The 13,376-nt window shown below is 54.4% G+C and overlaps 1 protein-coding gene across 1 annotated transcript in view; it reads left to right on the top strand.

Annotated features, from left to right (window-relative positions):
- Positions 1-13,376, top strand: part of TIE1 (tyrosine kinase with immunoglobulin like and EGF like domains 1) — a 78,286-nt gene that overhangs the window by 6,593 nt on the left and 58,317 nt on the right. The window contains exons 3-4 of the mRNA XM_075914584.1: positions 4,544-4,654; positions 12,334-12,489. Coding sequence (XP_075770699.1) covers positions 4,544-4,654; positions 12,334-12,489 — 267 coding nt within the window. The remainder of the gene's footprint in view (positions 1-4,543; positions 4,655-12,333; positions 12,490-13,376) is intronic.

The raw sequence follows: 13,376 nt of genomic DNA, 5'->3' as shown, positions 1-13,376 counted from the left end.
CCCAGGCACGGCGCAGGGGAGATGGGTACGGGCACTGGCAGTGTGTGTGTGAGTCACCCCCCAGACACGGCGCGGGGGAGATGGATACGGGCACTGGCAGTGTGTGTGTGAGTCACCCCCCAGGCACGGCATAGGGGAGATGGGTACGGGCACTGGCAGTGTGTGTGTGAGTCACCCCCCAGGCACGGCATAGGGGAGATGGGTACGGGCACTGGCAGTGTGTGTGTGAGTCACCCCCCAGGCACGGCGCAGGGGAGATGGGTACGGGCACTGGCAGTGTGTGTGTGAGTCACCCCCCAGACACGGCGCAGGGGAGATGGGTACGGGCACTGGCAGTGTGTGTGTGTGTCACCCCCCAGGCATGGCATAGGGGAGATGGGTACGGGCACTGGCAGTGTGTGTGTGAGTCACCCCCCAGGCACGACGCAGGGGAGATGGGTACGGGCACTGGCAGTGTGTGCGTGAGTCACCCCCCAGGCACAGCGCAGGGGAGATGGGTACGGGCACTGGCAGTGTGTGTGTGAGTCACCCCCCAGGCATGGCATAGGGGAGATGGGTACGGGCACTGGCAGTGTGTGTGTGAGTCACCCCCAGGCACGGCGCAGGGGAGATGGGTACGGGCACTGGCAGTGTGTGTGTGAGTCACCCCCCAGGCACGGCGCAGGGGAGATGGGTACGGACACTGGCAGTGTGTGTGTGAGTCACCCCCAGTCACGGCATAGGGGAGATGGGTACGGGCACTGGCAGTGTGTGTGTGAGTCACCCCCCAGGCACGACGCAGGGGAGATGGGTACGGACACTGGCAGTGTGTGTGTGAGTCACCCCCAGGCACGGTGCAGGGGAGATGGGTACGGACACTGGCAGTGTGTGTGTGAGTCACCCCCCAGGCACGGCATAGGGGAGATGGGTACGGACACTGGCAGTGTGTGTGTGAGTCACCCCCAGGCACGGTGTAGGGGAGATGGGTACGGGCACTGGCAGTGTGTGTGTGAGTCACCCCCAGGCACGGCGCAGGGGAGATGGGTACGGGCACTGGCAGTGTGTGTGTGAGTCACCCCCCAGGCACGGCGCAGGGGAGATGGGTACGGACACTGGCAGTGTGTGTGTGAGTCACCCCCAGTCATGGCATGGGGGAGATGGGTACGGACACTGGCAGTGTGTGTGTGAGTCACCCCCCAGACACGGCGCGGGGGAGATGGATACGGGCACTGGCAGTGTGTGTGTGAGTCACCCCCCAGGCACGGCATAGGGGAGATGGGTACGGGCACTGGCAGTGTGTGTGTGAGTCACCCCCCAGACACGGCGCAGGGGAGATGGGTACGGGCACTGGCAGTGTGTGTGTGAGTCACCCCCCAGGCATGGCATAGGGGAGATGGGTACGGGCACTGGCAGTGTGTGTGTGAGTCACCCCCCAGGCACGGCATAGGGGAGATGGATACGGGCACTGGCAGTGTGTGAGAGTCACCCCCCAGGCACGGCATAGGGGAGATGGGTACGGGCACTGGCAGTGTGTGTGTGAGTCACCCCCCAGACACAGCGCAGGGGAGATGGGTATGGACACTGGCAGTGTGTGTGTGAGTCACCCCCCAGGCACGGCGCAGGGGAGATGGGTATGGACACTGGCAGTGTGTGCGTGAGTCACCCCCCAGGCACGGCACAGGGGAGATGGGTACGGAGACTGGCAGTGTGTGTGTGTGTCACCCCCCAGGCACGGCACAGGGGAGATGGGTACGGACACTGGCAGTGTGTGTGTGAGTCACCCCCAGGCACGGTGCAGGGGAGATGGGTATGGACACTGGCAGTGTGTGTTTGAGTCACCCCCCAGGCACGGCATAGGGGAGATGGGTACGGACACTGGCAGTGTGTGTGTGAGTTACCCCCAGGCACGGTGTAGGGGAGACGGGTACGGGCAGTGTGTGTGTGAGTCACCCCCCCAGGCACGGCGCAGGGGAGATGGGTACGGGCACTGGCAGTGTGTGTGTGAGTCACCCCCCAGGCACGGCATAGGGGAGATGGGTACGGACACTGGCAGTGTGTGTGTGAGTCACCCCCAGACACGGCGCAGGGGAGATGGGTACGGGCACTGGCAGTGTGTGTGTGAGTCACCCCCCAGGCACGGCATAGGGGAGATGGGTACGGACACTGGCAGTGTGTGTTTGAGTCACCCCCCAGGCACGGCGCAGGGGAGATGGGTACGGGCACTGGCAGTGTGTGTGTGAGTCACCCCTCAGGCACGGCGCAGGGGAGATGGGTACGGACACTGGCAGTGTGTGTGTGAGTCACCCCACAGGCACGGCGCAGGGGAGATGGTACGGGCACTGGCAGTGTGTGTGTGAGTCACCCCCCAGACACGGCGCGGGGGAGATGGATACGGGCACTGGCAGTGTGTGTGTGAGTCACCCCCCAGGCACTGCGCGGGGGAGATGGGTACGGACACTGGCAGTGTGTGTGTGAGTCACCCCCCAGACACGGCGCAGGGGAGATGGGTACGGGCACTGGCAGTGTGTGTGTGTGTCACCCCCCAGGCACGGCATAGGGGAGATGGGTACGGGCACTGGCAGTGTGTGTGTGAGTCACCCCCCAGGCACGACGCAGGGGAGATGGGTACGGGCACTGGCAGTGTGTGTGTGAGTCACCCCCCAGACACAGCGCAGGGGAGATGGGTATGGACACTGGCAGTGTGTGTGTGAGTCACCCCCCAGGCACGGCGCAGGGGAGATGGGTACGGACACTGGCAGTGTGTGTGTGAGTCACCCCCCAGGCACGGCGCAGGGGAGATGGGTACGGACACTGGCAGTGTGTGTGTGAGTCACCCCCCCAGGCACGGCGCAGGGGAGATTGGTACGGGCTCTGGCAGTGTGTGTATGAGTCACCCCCATGCACGGTGCAGGGGAGATGGGTACAGGCACTGGCAGTGTGTGTGTGAGTCACCCCCCAGGCACGGCGCAGAGGAGATGGGTACAGGCACTGGCAGTGTGTGTGTGTGTGAGTCACCTCCAGGCACGGCGCAGGGGAGATGGGTACGGGCACTGGCAGTGTGTGTGTGAGTCACCCCCAGGCCCGGCGCAGGGGAGATGGGTACGGGCACTGGCAGTGTGTGTGTGAGTCACCCCCCAGGCACGGCGCAGGGGAGATGGGTACGGACACTGGCAATTTCTGTGTGAGCGACCCAGCTGGTGATGCACAGGGCTGTTCCAATACATGCACATGGGCCGAGGCAAGGTTACCTGGGCAGCTCCTAATAGAGTGGCCACTGAGCAGTGATCTCTACCTCCTTACACGCTGCCCTGTGAGCCAGTTGTGCAGATTTCAGCAGAGCCATGACCTGAGCCAGTCCCCAGGGCAGCTGTGACACCCCTGTATCCCACTGGTGTGTGTGCTGTGCAGACAGTGGAGAGGGGAGTCTGCCTGCAATCCCATTGCAGCCGATCGGGGTGTGGGACACAGGTGGCAGGGCTGGCTGCCGCCCAGGGACTCTCTTGAGCTAAGCCTGTGGCCAAGGCCACTGACATTAGCTGCGGGAGATGGAAACAACTCTGTAGGAAGGTCCGGGTGGGGGCTTTTCCCTCTGCTGCTAACGAAGCAAAGCTGCAGGGCTGAGGAACGTCAGGCGCATGGCCCATTCACAGCCAGTGGGTGCCCCAAGCACAGCTGGGCTGCACTCAGACCTCCCAGCATGCCCCCAGCAAGCACTTGTGCAAATCTGTCATCCCTCCTGCTCAGGCACCAGCGGTTCAGCCAAAACTTCTCAGCGCCCCATCACTGGGCCAGTTGAGCGCGCTCGGGAGAGACCTTCCTGTCCGCCTGCCTTGCATTGTGCTGGCTAGTACAAGCGTGCAATCCCCTCTCCTTTGTGCTAGGCTCCTGGACACTGGGCAGTCCAGGCAGCAGAGGCTCTGTGTCTGGGTACCTTGCCGGGCCTCATGCCCCATGGTGGGCTGGCCCTCAAGGGGCTTGGAGAGGGCAGAGGCCATTGGCAGTGCTGGACCCCATGTGTCCCGGGAGGGGTTCTCTGCTCCTCTGGCAGTCAGGCCACACACTCATTGCTCAGAGAGATACCGGGCCCAGACCTCTGTGTGAAAATGTCAGCCCCAAGCAGCTCCCACCCCAGCACCTGCAGGACAGCCGGGGACGAGGTGGCTCCCAGTCACTCTGCAGGAACGCTGCATGGCAGCTCCAGGTGCAGAATGGCCTGGAGCACTACAGGGATGCTGGAGCTCCGTGTACTGGGGGAAGGTGCCGAGAGCCACTGAACCAAACTGCAGTCCTTGGATATGATGGAAACCACTTTGCCAACCCCCTGTTCTCTGCAGCATGGGGTGTGAGGTGCTCCCGTCCCTACAGCTCAGCCCCAGAGTATGCGAGTGGCACGTGGCCTGGCTCTGCCCTGCTCGCAGGGACAGCCACAGGAATTGTAGGTCCAGATGATGTCCTGGGGTTTGGCAGTTGCTCCACAGCAGCCGGGCCCTTCTGGCAAAGAGGGGTCATTGCAGACGCAGGAACACCCTACAGAATTTTACCTGTTTTCTCGGTTTCTTTCTAGCCTACCTGGTGCCCCTGAAAGTTACACAGACCGTGAGCATTGGGGAATCGGCCAGCTTCTCCGCCAGAGTCCTCCACAAGAGGAATGCAGATGTCATCTGGAAAAGGAATGGCAAGTGACCCTCTGAGCAGCAACTCCTGGCTGGGTGTGGCGGCGCGTTGGGGGTCCCCCGTCTCCTGCACCCCAAAATGGCACAAACAGACTGCACCAGCCGGTGGAATAGAGGAAGTTTATTGCCTCTCCAGGATACAGCACAGCACAGATGTAATCTGGTCATAGAGCTGGGCTAGGATGCCTCAGGCCCCCTTGAGATGGGGGAGACTGGGCCCCTAAACTCCAGCCCCTTCCCCTAGGCTCTCCTCCATGATCCCAGGCAGCCAGCAACTAACTAACCCTCTTCCAGCCCTGCCCCCCAGCCAGGGCAGCATCCACCTTCCTTTGTTCCTCTCCATGGAGGGTGTCTGGTTCAACAAGTTTGGCATTACCTTTGCATAGTGAGGTTTTCCCTGCTGGGTCTTGCTCCAGACAGCAGGGGTCACCACAGCCCAGCAAGTACCCCCACTACGTCACAGTTCTCCCCCCTCCGAGAGCGAACTGAGCAGGGTCACTCCGCTCGTGACCTAGGGAAGTTCGGGTCCTCTGCGTGGGAACCCGCCCTGGGGACATGGGAGCTCTGCCTAAACTTTACCCTACTTACAGAAAATGAAGAATGGTGTCTTGGAGAGAGAGAGAGACATGCTTGTCCCTCTCTGTAGCTGCAGAGAACTCACAGAGAGACAAAAGGACAAAGGAAAAACCCAAATTCCTTTGTCCCAGTTTGAAAAATCCCACCTACATTCTTATTGGTCACTCCACCTGGCTAGGTGTAGTTAACCCCTTAATCCCCAGGCTGCTGGCTAACCCTCATAATCATGACATGCCCACCAAATCACAGACGGTGCTGGACAGCCTCTGGCCACACTGGCTGTGATTTCTTCCTGTAGGTCTAAGATAAAACATAGTAAATACATTATGCACACTTGACTAAACGCTTGAAGACATAAAAAGTAAGCAAATGCTTCCATATCCATAGAGTACCATCACAGCTATACAGAGAATATTAAGTAGTTGAGTCCAGAAATGCCTCATTAACCAATCAAACTCTCAGTCTCAAAACCAAATTTAGAATAGCGTGGGGTCTTGATCTAAAGTTCAATTGACCAGGTTCTGTGCCTCTTACGAAATACATCACTATCATACACCAGGCCAGGTCTTGGCACCACTGAGAGTGTCAGCTCAGGGCGAATTGCTTAAAACCAGGGCTATTTACCGCCCTCAACTGGGGTCCTTTCCCAGGCACCCCTCAAATTACACCGAGCACAAAACCAGGGCTATTTACCGCCCTCCACTGGGGTCCTTTCCCAGGCACCCCTCAAATTACACCGAGCACTTCAGCTGCCTCCCCGGTCAGCCGGAAGCCTCACCAGCAAAACCCCTTAGACACTTCAGCTTTCCGGTGCCATCACCAGACTTAGGCCTCCATACACAGGTGAGAGGTTACCAAAACCCACTCACCAACTCCAAACAGATCCTCCTGGTCCAAAGGACTCAGCCACAGTACCAAGCCAATTTTCACTTTAGATTTTACCCACAAGATCACGCTGGGCCAATCCTTTAGAATCTAAACTCTAAAGATACATTACTGAAAGGAAGAAAATGTCGAGAGTAAGATTGTTAATGAGAACCTTCATATATAAACATCACACATGTACACACGTCTTATAAATAGAATTAACAGTGAACAAGCTTTCATTAGACCCCTTACATGGGTCCCTTAGCACAAAATGTTGTTGTGCCTCAGTTTCCCTTCCCACACAGTATATGAATTCTGGAATGCCCCTTCTCAGGTGAGAAGCTCCAACACTAATTACAAGTATAACAGTGAAATACCAGGGTCCCAAAGCTTTTGAACATCCAGTGTGTCCTTGGGTACATCTTGTAACAGTTTCCAGGGTTTTGGTACAAAATCATGCATAGTGGACATAGTTACCATTCTTCGTAACAGCAGTACAGTGGTTATGCAAGTTAACATAAGCAGTAGGAACAAATCCACCCCAAGTGTACATTGAAAATTCTGTTTTTTTACATTTAAAAAGTTGCAACCTTCTTGGGCAAACACAAGTCTTGCCCCTCCCCCATGCCCTGTGGGGTTAAGTTCAAAACTCCCTCTTCCAAAGACATAGGCCTGGCTGGGTGTGGCTCCCCTGTTCACAATGGCTATGGAATTCCTTTGCTCCTCACAGGATCTTTCTATCCCCAAGTCACTTTTACCCCCCTCAGGCACAGCAACCTGCTGGCCAGCCCCACCATAAGGATCCTCTTCCTTATGACTTTCTGCAAGCAAAAGCTCATCTTCCCCTGGCTCTACAATAGCATCACCCTGCTGAGCCACCACCAACTCCTCCTGTGATCCCTCTATCCCCTGAACAGGCAGGTTTTCACACAACCCCCCCTCAGGAAAACACACAGACTCCTCTGGGGGAAGATCAGAGACCTCCCCCTCCCCTTTCTGGGCTTCAGCTGCCCCCAGAGCTAAATCTGGGCCCACAGCACTCTCCCCAGCCAATCCAGGCTGACAGGCACCTCCTGTAGACAAAGAATTGGGAAGAAACCCTTCCCCCACATGCATACCCCCCTCCTCAGCAGCCAAACTGCCAGGCTCCACACACAGAGGTTGCTTACACTGAACACCCTCCAGAATTTGATCTTTTTCCCCAACTAAGCTTTCACTCTGGCCAGCCACTCCAGACTGCACCAGAGGGACACTTTCCTGAAATAGGGCAGGGAGAGCCCAAAAATCTGACACCAGCCTCTTCTTTGAGACTCCAGGCAGACATGCAGAAGCCTCACTCACAGACACACAGCTCTCTCCCTCAGGCAAACATTGAGGAAAACTTTTACCTGGCTCCCCATAGGACTGACTAGCCACAGACAACTTCCCAGATTCACACTCACCCCCTTCCCAAACCTCATGCATGTTCTGGGGCTGGGTTAAGGTATCCGCCTGATTATACATACTATTCATGCCATAATCACACCCCATCCCCACATGGTTCTCCACTGAACCCCCATGAGGATACAGTCTCTGTTGTTCTTCCACTCCCTGGACCTGGAGTTTCCTGGGATATTGAACAGGGACTGGAACATTCATGGGAGCAGGATAGTCAGTTGATGGGGCCTTCGCTTTAGCAATCCTCTCCTGTGTTTCCACTTCTATTCGCCTGGTCTCGGCCTTTATTTCCGCTAGTCTTGCCTGTGCTGCTGCTAGCCTCGCCTGTGCTGCTGCTAGCCTCTCCAGATGTTCTTGTTGGGCACGCTTCTCCTCCGCCTCTCGTGCACGCCTGTCTTCGGCCTCTCATGCACGCCTGTCCTCCAGCTGTAGGAAAAACTCCATCTCCTTGTCAGTTAGAGGCCTGCTGGTCTTACAGGCAACTTCCCATGTAGAAGGCATTGGTGAGGGGGGAGAAGCGCTGCTATACATTGCTCCTGCTCTCTCCTTGGGGAATGAATCTGTCCTAGAGTTGGACATCCTGTCTTAACTAGCCTAGCTATCCAGTTGTCCCGAAAGCTAGAAAAAAACAAACTGTTTGGGTAGGTCTGTGTCTGGCTTAAGGTCTGCCCCTCCCTGAGGCAGCCCAGAAACAAAAGAAAAACAAAAGGAAAACTGCAAAGCTTGCAACTCAAAAGAAAAATTGTGCCCTTTTAAAAATCCTGGGTTCTCAAAATAATCCCACCGCTATGCCACCATGTCATGACTCCTTCCCCACTCTGGCATGATAAATGCAGAAGTGGGGGCCAGCAAGTGTACCCCAAAGCCTTATCTACCAGGCTTTGGTATAAAACTTCCCCCCAAGATCTTAAAAACCTAGATCTTGGGAATAAAACTTCCGCTGCCACCACCCAAATGTTGATAAAGAAATCAGGCGAAAGATCATTTGGGAAATCTTACCCCTAAAATAAAAATCAAGGCACACAATTAACCACTGCCAGGTTAATAAAAAGAAAAGAAAGAACTTTTATTATTATAACAATATTCCTGTTGCAACCATAATGACTAGATAGGGAGGTAACAAAATATACTCATGGAGAAACTCCATGGGCCTAGAACTTAGTTACAAAGAAAAGCCAAAACATCTTTTAAACAGTGCCAGATCTCAGATCCCATACCCAATCCTTAAAACAATAAAACCTAACGAAACTGCCTAAACTTTACCCTACTTACAGAAAATGAAGAATGGTGTCTTGGAGAGAGAGAGAGACATGCTTGTCCCTCTCTGTAGCTGCAGAGAACTCACAGAGAGACAAAAGGACAAAGGAAAAACCCAAATTCCTTTGTCCCAGTTTGAAAAATCCCACCTACATTCTTATTGGTCACTCCACCTGGCTAGGTGTAGTTAACCCCTTAATCCCCAGGCTGCTGGCTAACCCTCATAATCATGACAGCTGTGTAGATGCACCCCAAGAGATTAATAGCAACAAAGGCAGACTCATAGAACCCTAGAACTGGCAGGGACCTTGCGAGGTCATCAAGCCCAGTTTCCTGCCATCACGGCAGGACCCTGCACCATCTAGATCATTCCTGACAGAAGTTTAAGCCCATTGCCTCTTGTCTCAGCATCAGAGGCCAAGGAGAACAATTTTTCTCCCTCTTCCTCGCAACATCCTTTTAGGTACTTGAAAACAGCCATCATGTCCCCTCTCAGTCTTCTCGTTTCTAAACTAAACAAGCCCAAATCTTTCAGTCTTCCCTCCTAGCTCATGTTTTCTAGGCCTTTCATCATTTGTGTTGCTCTTCTCTGGAACTTCTCCAATTTCATGGGTTATTTTGTTTTTGCTGTGGTTGTTGTTGTTTTGCAACTGTGTCACACTGTTGACTCATATTTAGTTTGTGGTGCACTATGGGTATGTCTACACTTCACGGTTTTTCTGGAAAAATGTCAATTTTTCCGAAAGAACTGCACTTATGTCCACACTGCTATTGCATTCTTTCGACAGAAAGGCAAAAGGACAGAGGTTTTTTCCGACAGCGGTAAACCTCTTTCTACGAGTTACGCTGTTGTTGGGCTGTGGGTGACCCTTACTGGCCTGTGTCTGTAAGCACTGCACAGCAGGGGGTGCCGCCTGCAGAGCCTAAGGTCTCGTAAACAGAGACCCAACCAGTTCTTACCTGATGAGGGCAGGGACGGAACAAAGGCAGGGAGTGTTGGGGGGAGGGTCAGTTTCTGGCTAGAGAGCATGAAGGGAACAGACTAAGCTGGGTGTGGAGGGTTGGGGGGCGATGGACCCTAATCCAAGGGGGCTGAGGCATCCTGGCCCAGACTCCTGTAACCACATCACATCTGTGCTGGGCTGTATCCTGGAGGAGCAATAAACCCCCCTGTTCTACTGGCTGACGGAGTCTGTTCTTGCTGCTATGGGGCTGCAGGACCGGGGGAACCCCAACACACCGTCACAACAAGGAAGAAGCCTTTTTCCAAAACAGATTTGCATGGATGTGGAAGAGCGTGTTTTTTCGAAAGCGCAGGTGCCCTGGTGGCCACTCAGTCCACAGTAATTACAACTGAAATGCGAAATGGTGTCCAATCAATGTGGATGCTATTTTTCAAAAAAGCAAATCACTTCTTCATTGTGCTTTTGCTGTGTAGACGCTCTCTTTCAAAAAAAAGTTTTTCCGGAAGATCTCTTCTGGAAAAGCTTCTTCCAAAAGAAGCTTGCAGTCTAGACACAGCTTATGACCCCTAGATCCCTTTCTGCAGGACTCCTTCCTAGACAGTCGCTTCCCATTCTGCACGTGTGAAACGGATTGTTCCTACCTGAGTGGAGCACTTTGCATTTGTTCTTATTAAACTTCATCCCCTTTACCTCAGACCATTTCTCCAGTTTGCCCAGATCATTTTGAATTCTGACCCTTCCTCCAAAGCAGTGGGAACCCCTCCCAGCTTGGGATCATCTGCAAACTTTGTAAGTGTTCTCTCTGTCATTATCATAGACTTGTAGAATCCCAGGGCTGGCAGAGAGCTCAGGAGTCATCGAGTCCAGAGCCTGCCCAAAGCAGGACCAGCCCAACTCAATCATCCCAGCCAGGACTTCGCCAAGCCAGGACTTCAAAACCTTTAGGGGTGGAGATTTCCTCCCCCTCCCCCCCAGAGAATTCATCCCAGCGCTTTACCACCCTCCCAGGGAAATAGTTTTTCCTAATGTCTGACCTAGACCTCCCCCACTGATAATCTTCATCAGCAATTATCTAAATAACTGATGAAGGTAATGGACAAAAGGGCCCCCTGTGACATGTAGTCTGACCCCCGTATAACACAGGCTATGGAACACCCTGAATTACGTCTAGCCTGAACCAAGCCAACCTTTCAGAAAAACACAGACCCATGTCCTAAAGGGCTGCCAGTGGTGGAGAATCCATCTAGCCCTTGGTAAATTGTTCGGGTGGATTGTCTTGTCTTCAGTTTGAGCTTGTCTGGCTTCAGCTTCCACCCTTGGCTCCTGTTAGACCTTTGGTAGCTGGCCTGAAGAGTTCTCCTGCGAGCCAATTTCTGTCCTGAGTGCAGGTTCTTGTTGGCTATGCTCAAGTCACCCCTTGCCCTTCTCTTTGCTGAGCTAAGCTGATGGAACTCCTTGAGTCTATGAAGAAGTCTGTGCTCCATGTTTCACAGCCCTTTAATCATTCTCCTGGCTCTTTGCTGAACCCTTCCCGATTCACTATCGCCCTTCCAGAATTGTGGGCACCAGACCTGGACGCTGGATTCCCATTGCAGTTGCACCAGAACCAAATACAGAGGTTAAAAGAACCTCTCTGCTCCTACTCAGCAATCCCTGTTTGTCTCCCAGGATCCCATTAATCCTGTTGGTCACAATGTCCCACTGGGGGCTCCTGGGCAGATGATTACTTGCCACGACCCCCAAATCTTTTTCACAGTCCCTGCTTCCCAAGCTAGAGTCCTGCCCCTGCAGGGGACCCCAGTGATCCAGCTGGGGCAGGCAACCCCAGGGAAAGGACCAGACTGTTGTGGATTCATAGGCCCAGGGACCCCGGCGAGCTCTGGTCCATGTTCCACAGGCAAACGTGCTCAGGGCATGCAATCTCTGTGAGACAGTCTCCCACAGCCCTCTCCCCACTGGGCTGGAGTGAGGGCTCCACGACAGCTTCCTGCCCACGACTGAACCCTACTTTGCATGAGCCCAGGACAAGTGGCAAGTGAACCTCACTCCCATCCTGCTCCTGATACACATGAGACTGGGGCAGACGGCCCCTGGAAGGACCCAGGGCAGTCGCATTGAGCCTTGGCCGTGTCTGCTCCAGCCTGTGCCCTAAGCTCTGTAGGATGGCTAGACTAGACTCCCCTTCTCTGCACTGCATTGCCAGCCAGGTGGGCAGACAGGTATGCTAGCTCTGCCCCAGATAGCACCTAAGACCAGCAGTGTAGCTTGTGCACAATCCCCCCGCTCCTGCAGGGTACGTAGATGGGCAGCTAGCCTGAGCCCCTGCTACCCGGCTGGTTTTAGTATGCACCCTGCTGCAGTGCACAGGCCCCTGAGAGACATTGCCCCACCAGACAGTGCTGCCCTGGGGCTCAGACCTACCAGGGAGAGGAGGAGTCGGGCTGCCCTTGGGGATCTGGCAGAGCCCCTCTGCTCTTCAGCTGCGGACGGATGGCTCTCCTTGGGGACAGCAGGGGCAGGCAGTGGGGCCGCAGGCTGCCTAATGAATTGATGCCCATTGTTCTCTTTCCCTACTCCAGGGACCTACTACCAAACAACGGTCCAGGGTGAAAAGATGGGGGAGCTGTTCACCTTAACCCTCCCAGATGTGGCTGTGAGTGAGAATGGGGTGTACAGCGCCTCGTTCATTGGGGACAGTCCCCTGACAAGTGCCTTCTACCGGCTGATTGTGAGAGGTACGATTGCAGGGGCGCCACAGGGCTGGCTTGGGGGAGGGGAACCGGGCGTGGAGCTTAGTCTCTGGACACAAATGGGCCCAGTGGAGAAGGGGCTCGTGCATATGAGGACTCAGGCCCAAGAGAAACAGGGGTCTTGAGTCTGGGGTCAGACAAGCCTCTAGAGATGAGTTCAGCTGTGCACCATGTTTGTCCTGCTTGGGCCTGGGGCTCACAGGCGTTAAGCTAGGCTGTGTTCTGCCGGGTGCAACAAGAGGGATTCTGGGGGACACTGCTTGGAACATCAATTCAAGGGGAGCAGCAGTGTCAGGGCTGTTTACATCCCGTGAGTAGGGGGTCCTCCACTATTCAGCACCAAACAAGTCACAGTGAGAACCTCTGTTGGCCCACTGGCTAACAAGAAGTTCAGCAAGCGATTCCTTAGGATTCGGCAGCCTTTGCAAAGCAAAGAGCCAAACTCCATCAAAATTCAGAACAAGTGGTCAACAAAGAGCAATATAAGAATGCTCATTTGCATGACTTAAAACATACAACTTAATATTATTGATAATTGACATGATGATTAATAACAGCATAAATGGAACATTGTACTCACCTATCAGAGGGGTAGCCATGTTAGTCTGAATCTGCAAAAGCGGCAAGGAGTCCTGTGGCACCTTATAGACTAAACGAAGTGTTGGAGCATAAGCTTTCGTGGGCAAAGACCCACTTTGTTAGATGCATGTCATGACACGCATCTGATGAAGTGGGTCTTTGCCCACGAAAGCTTATGCTCCAACACTTCGGTTAGTCTATAAGGTGCCACAGGACTCCTCGCCGCTATTGTACTCACAGACTTTATTTAATGGGATTTCTGTTGCTGCATCTTTTTGCACATTTCTTTAAAG

Source organism: Pelodiscus sinensis, unplaced genomic scaffold, assembly GCF_049634645.1.
Source record: "Pelodiscus sinensis isolate JC-2024 unplaced genomic scaffold, ASM4963464v1 ctg65, whole genome shotgun sequence".
Classification (NCBI taxonomy): Eukaryota; Metazoa; Chordata; order Testudines; family Trionychidae; genus Pelodiscus; species Pelodiscus sinensis.
The sequence above is the reverse complement of the archived record's forward strand: the minus strand, read 5'-3'. Positions and strand labels throughout refer to the sequence as shown.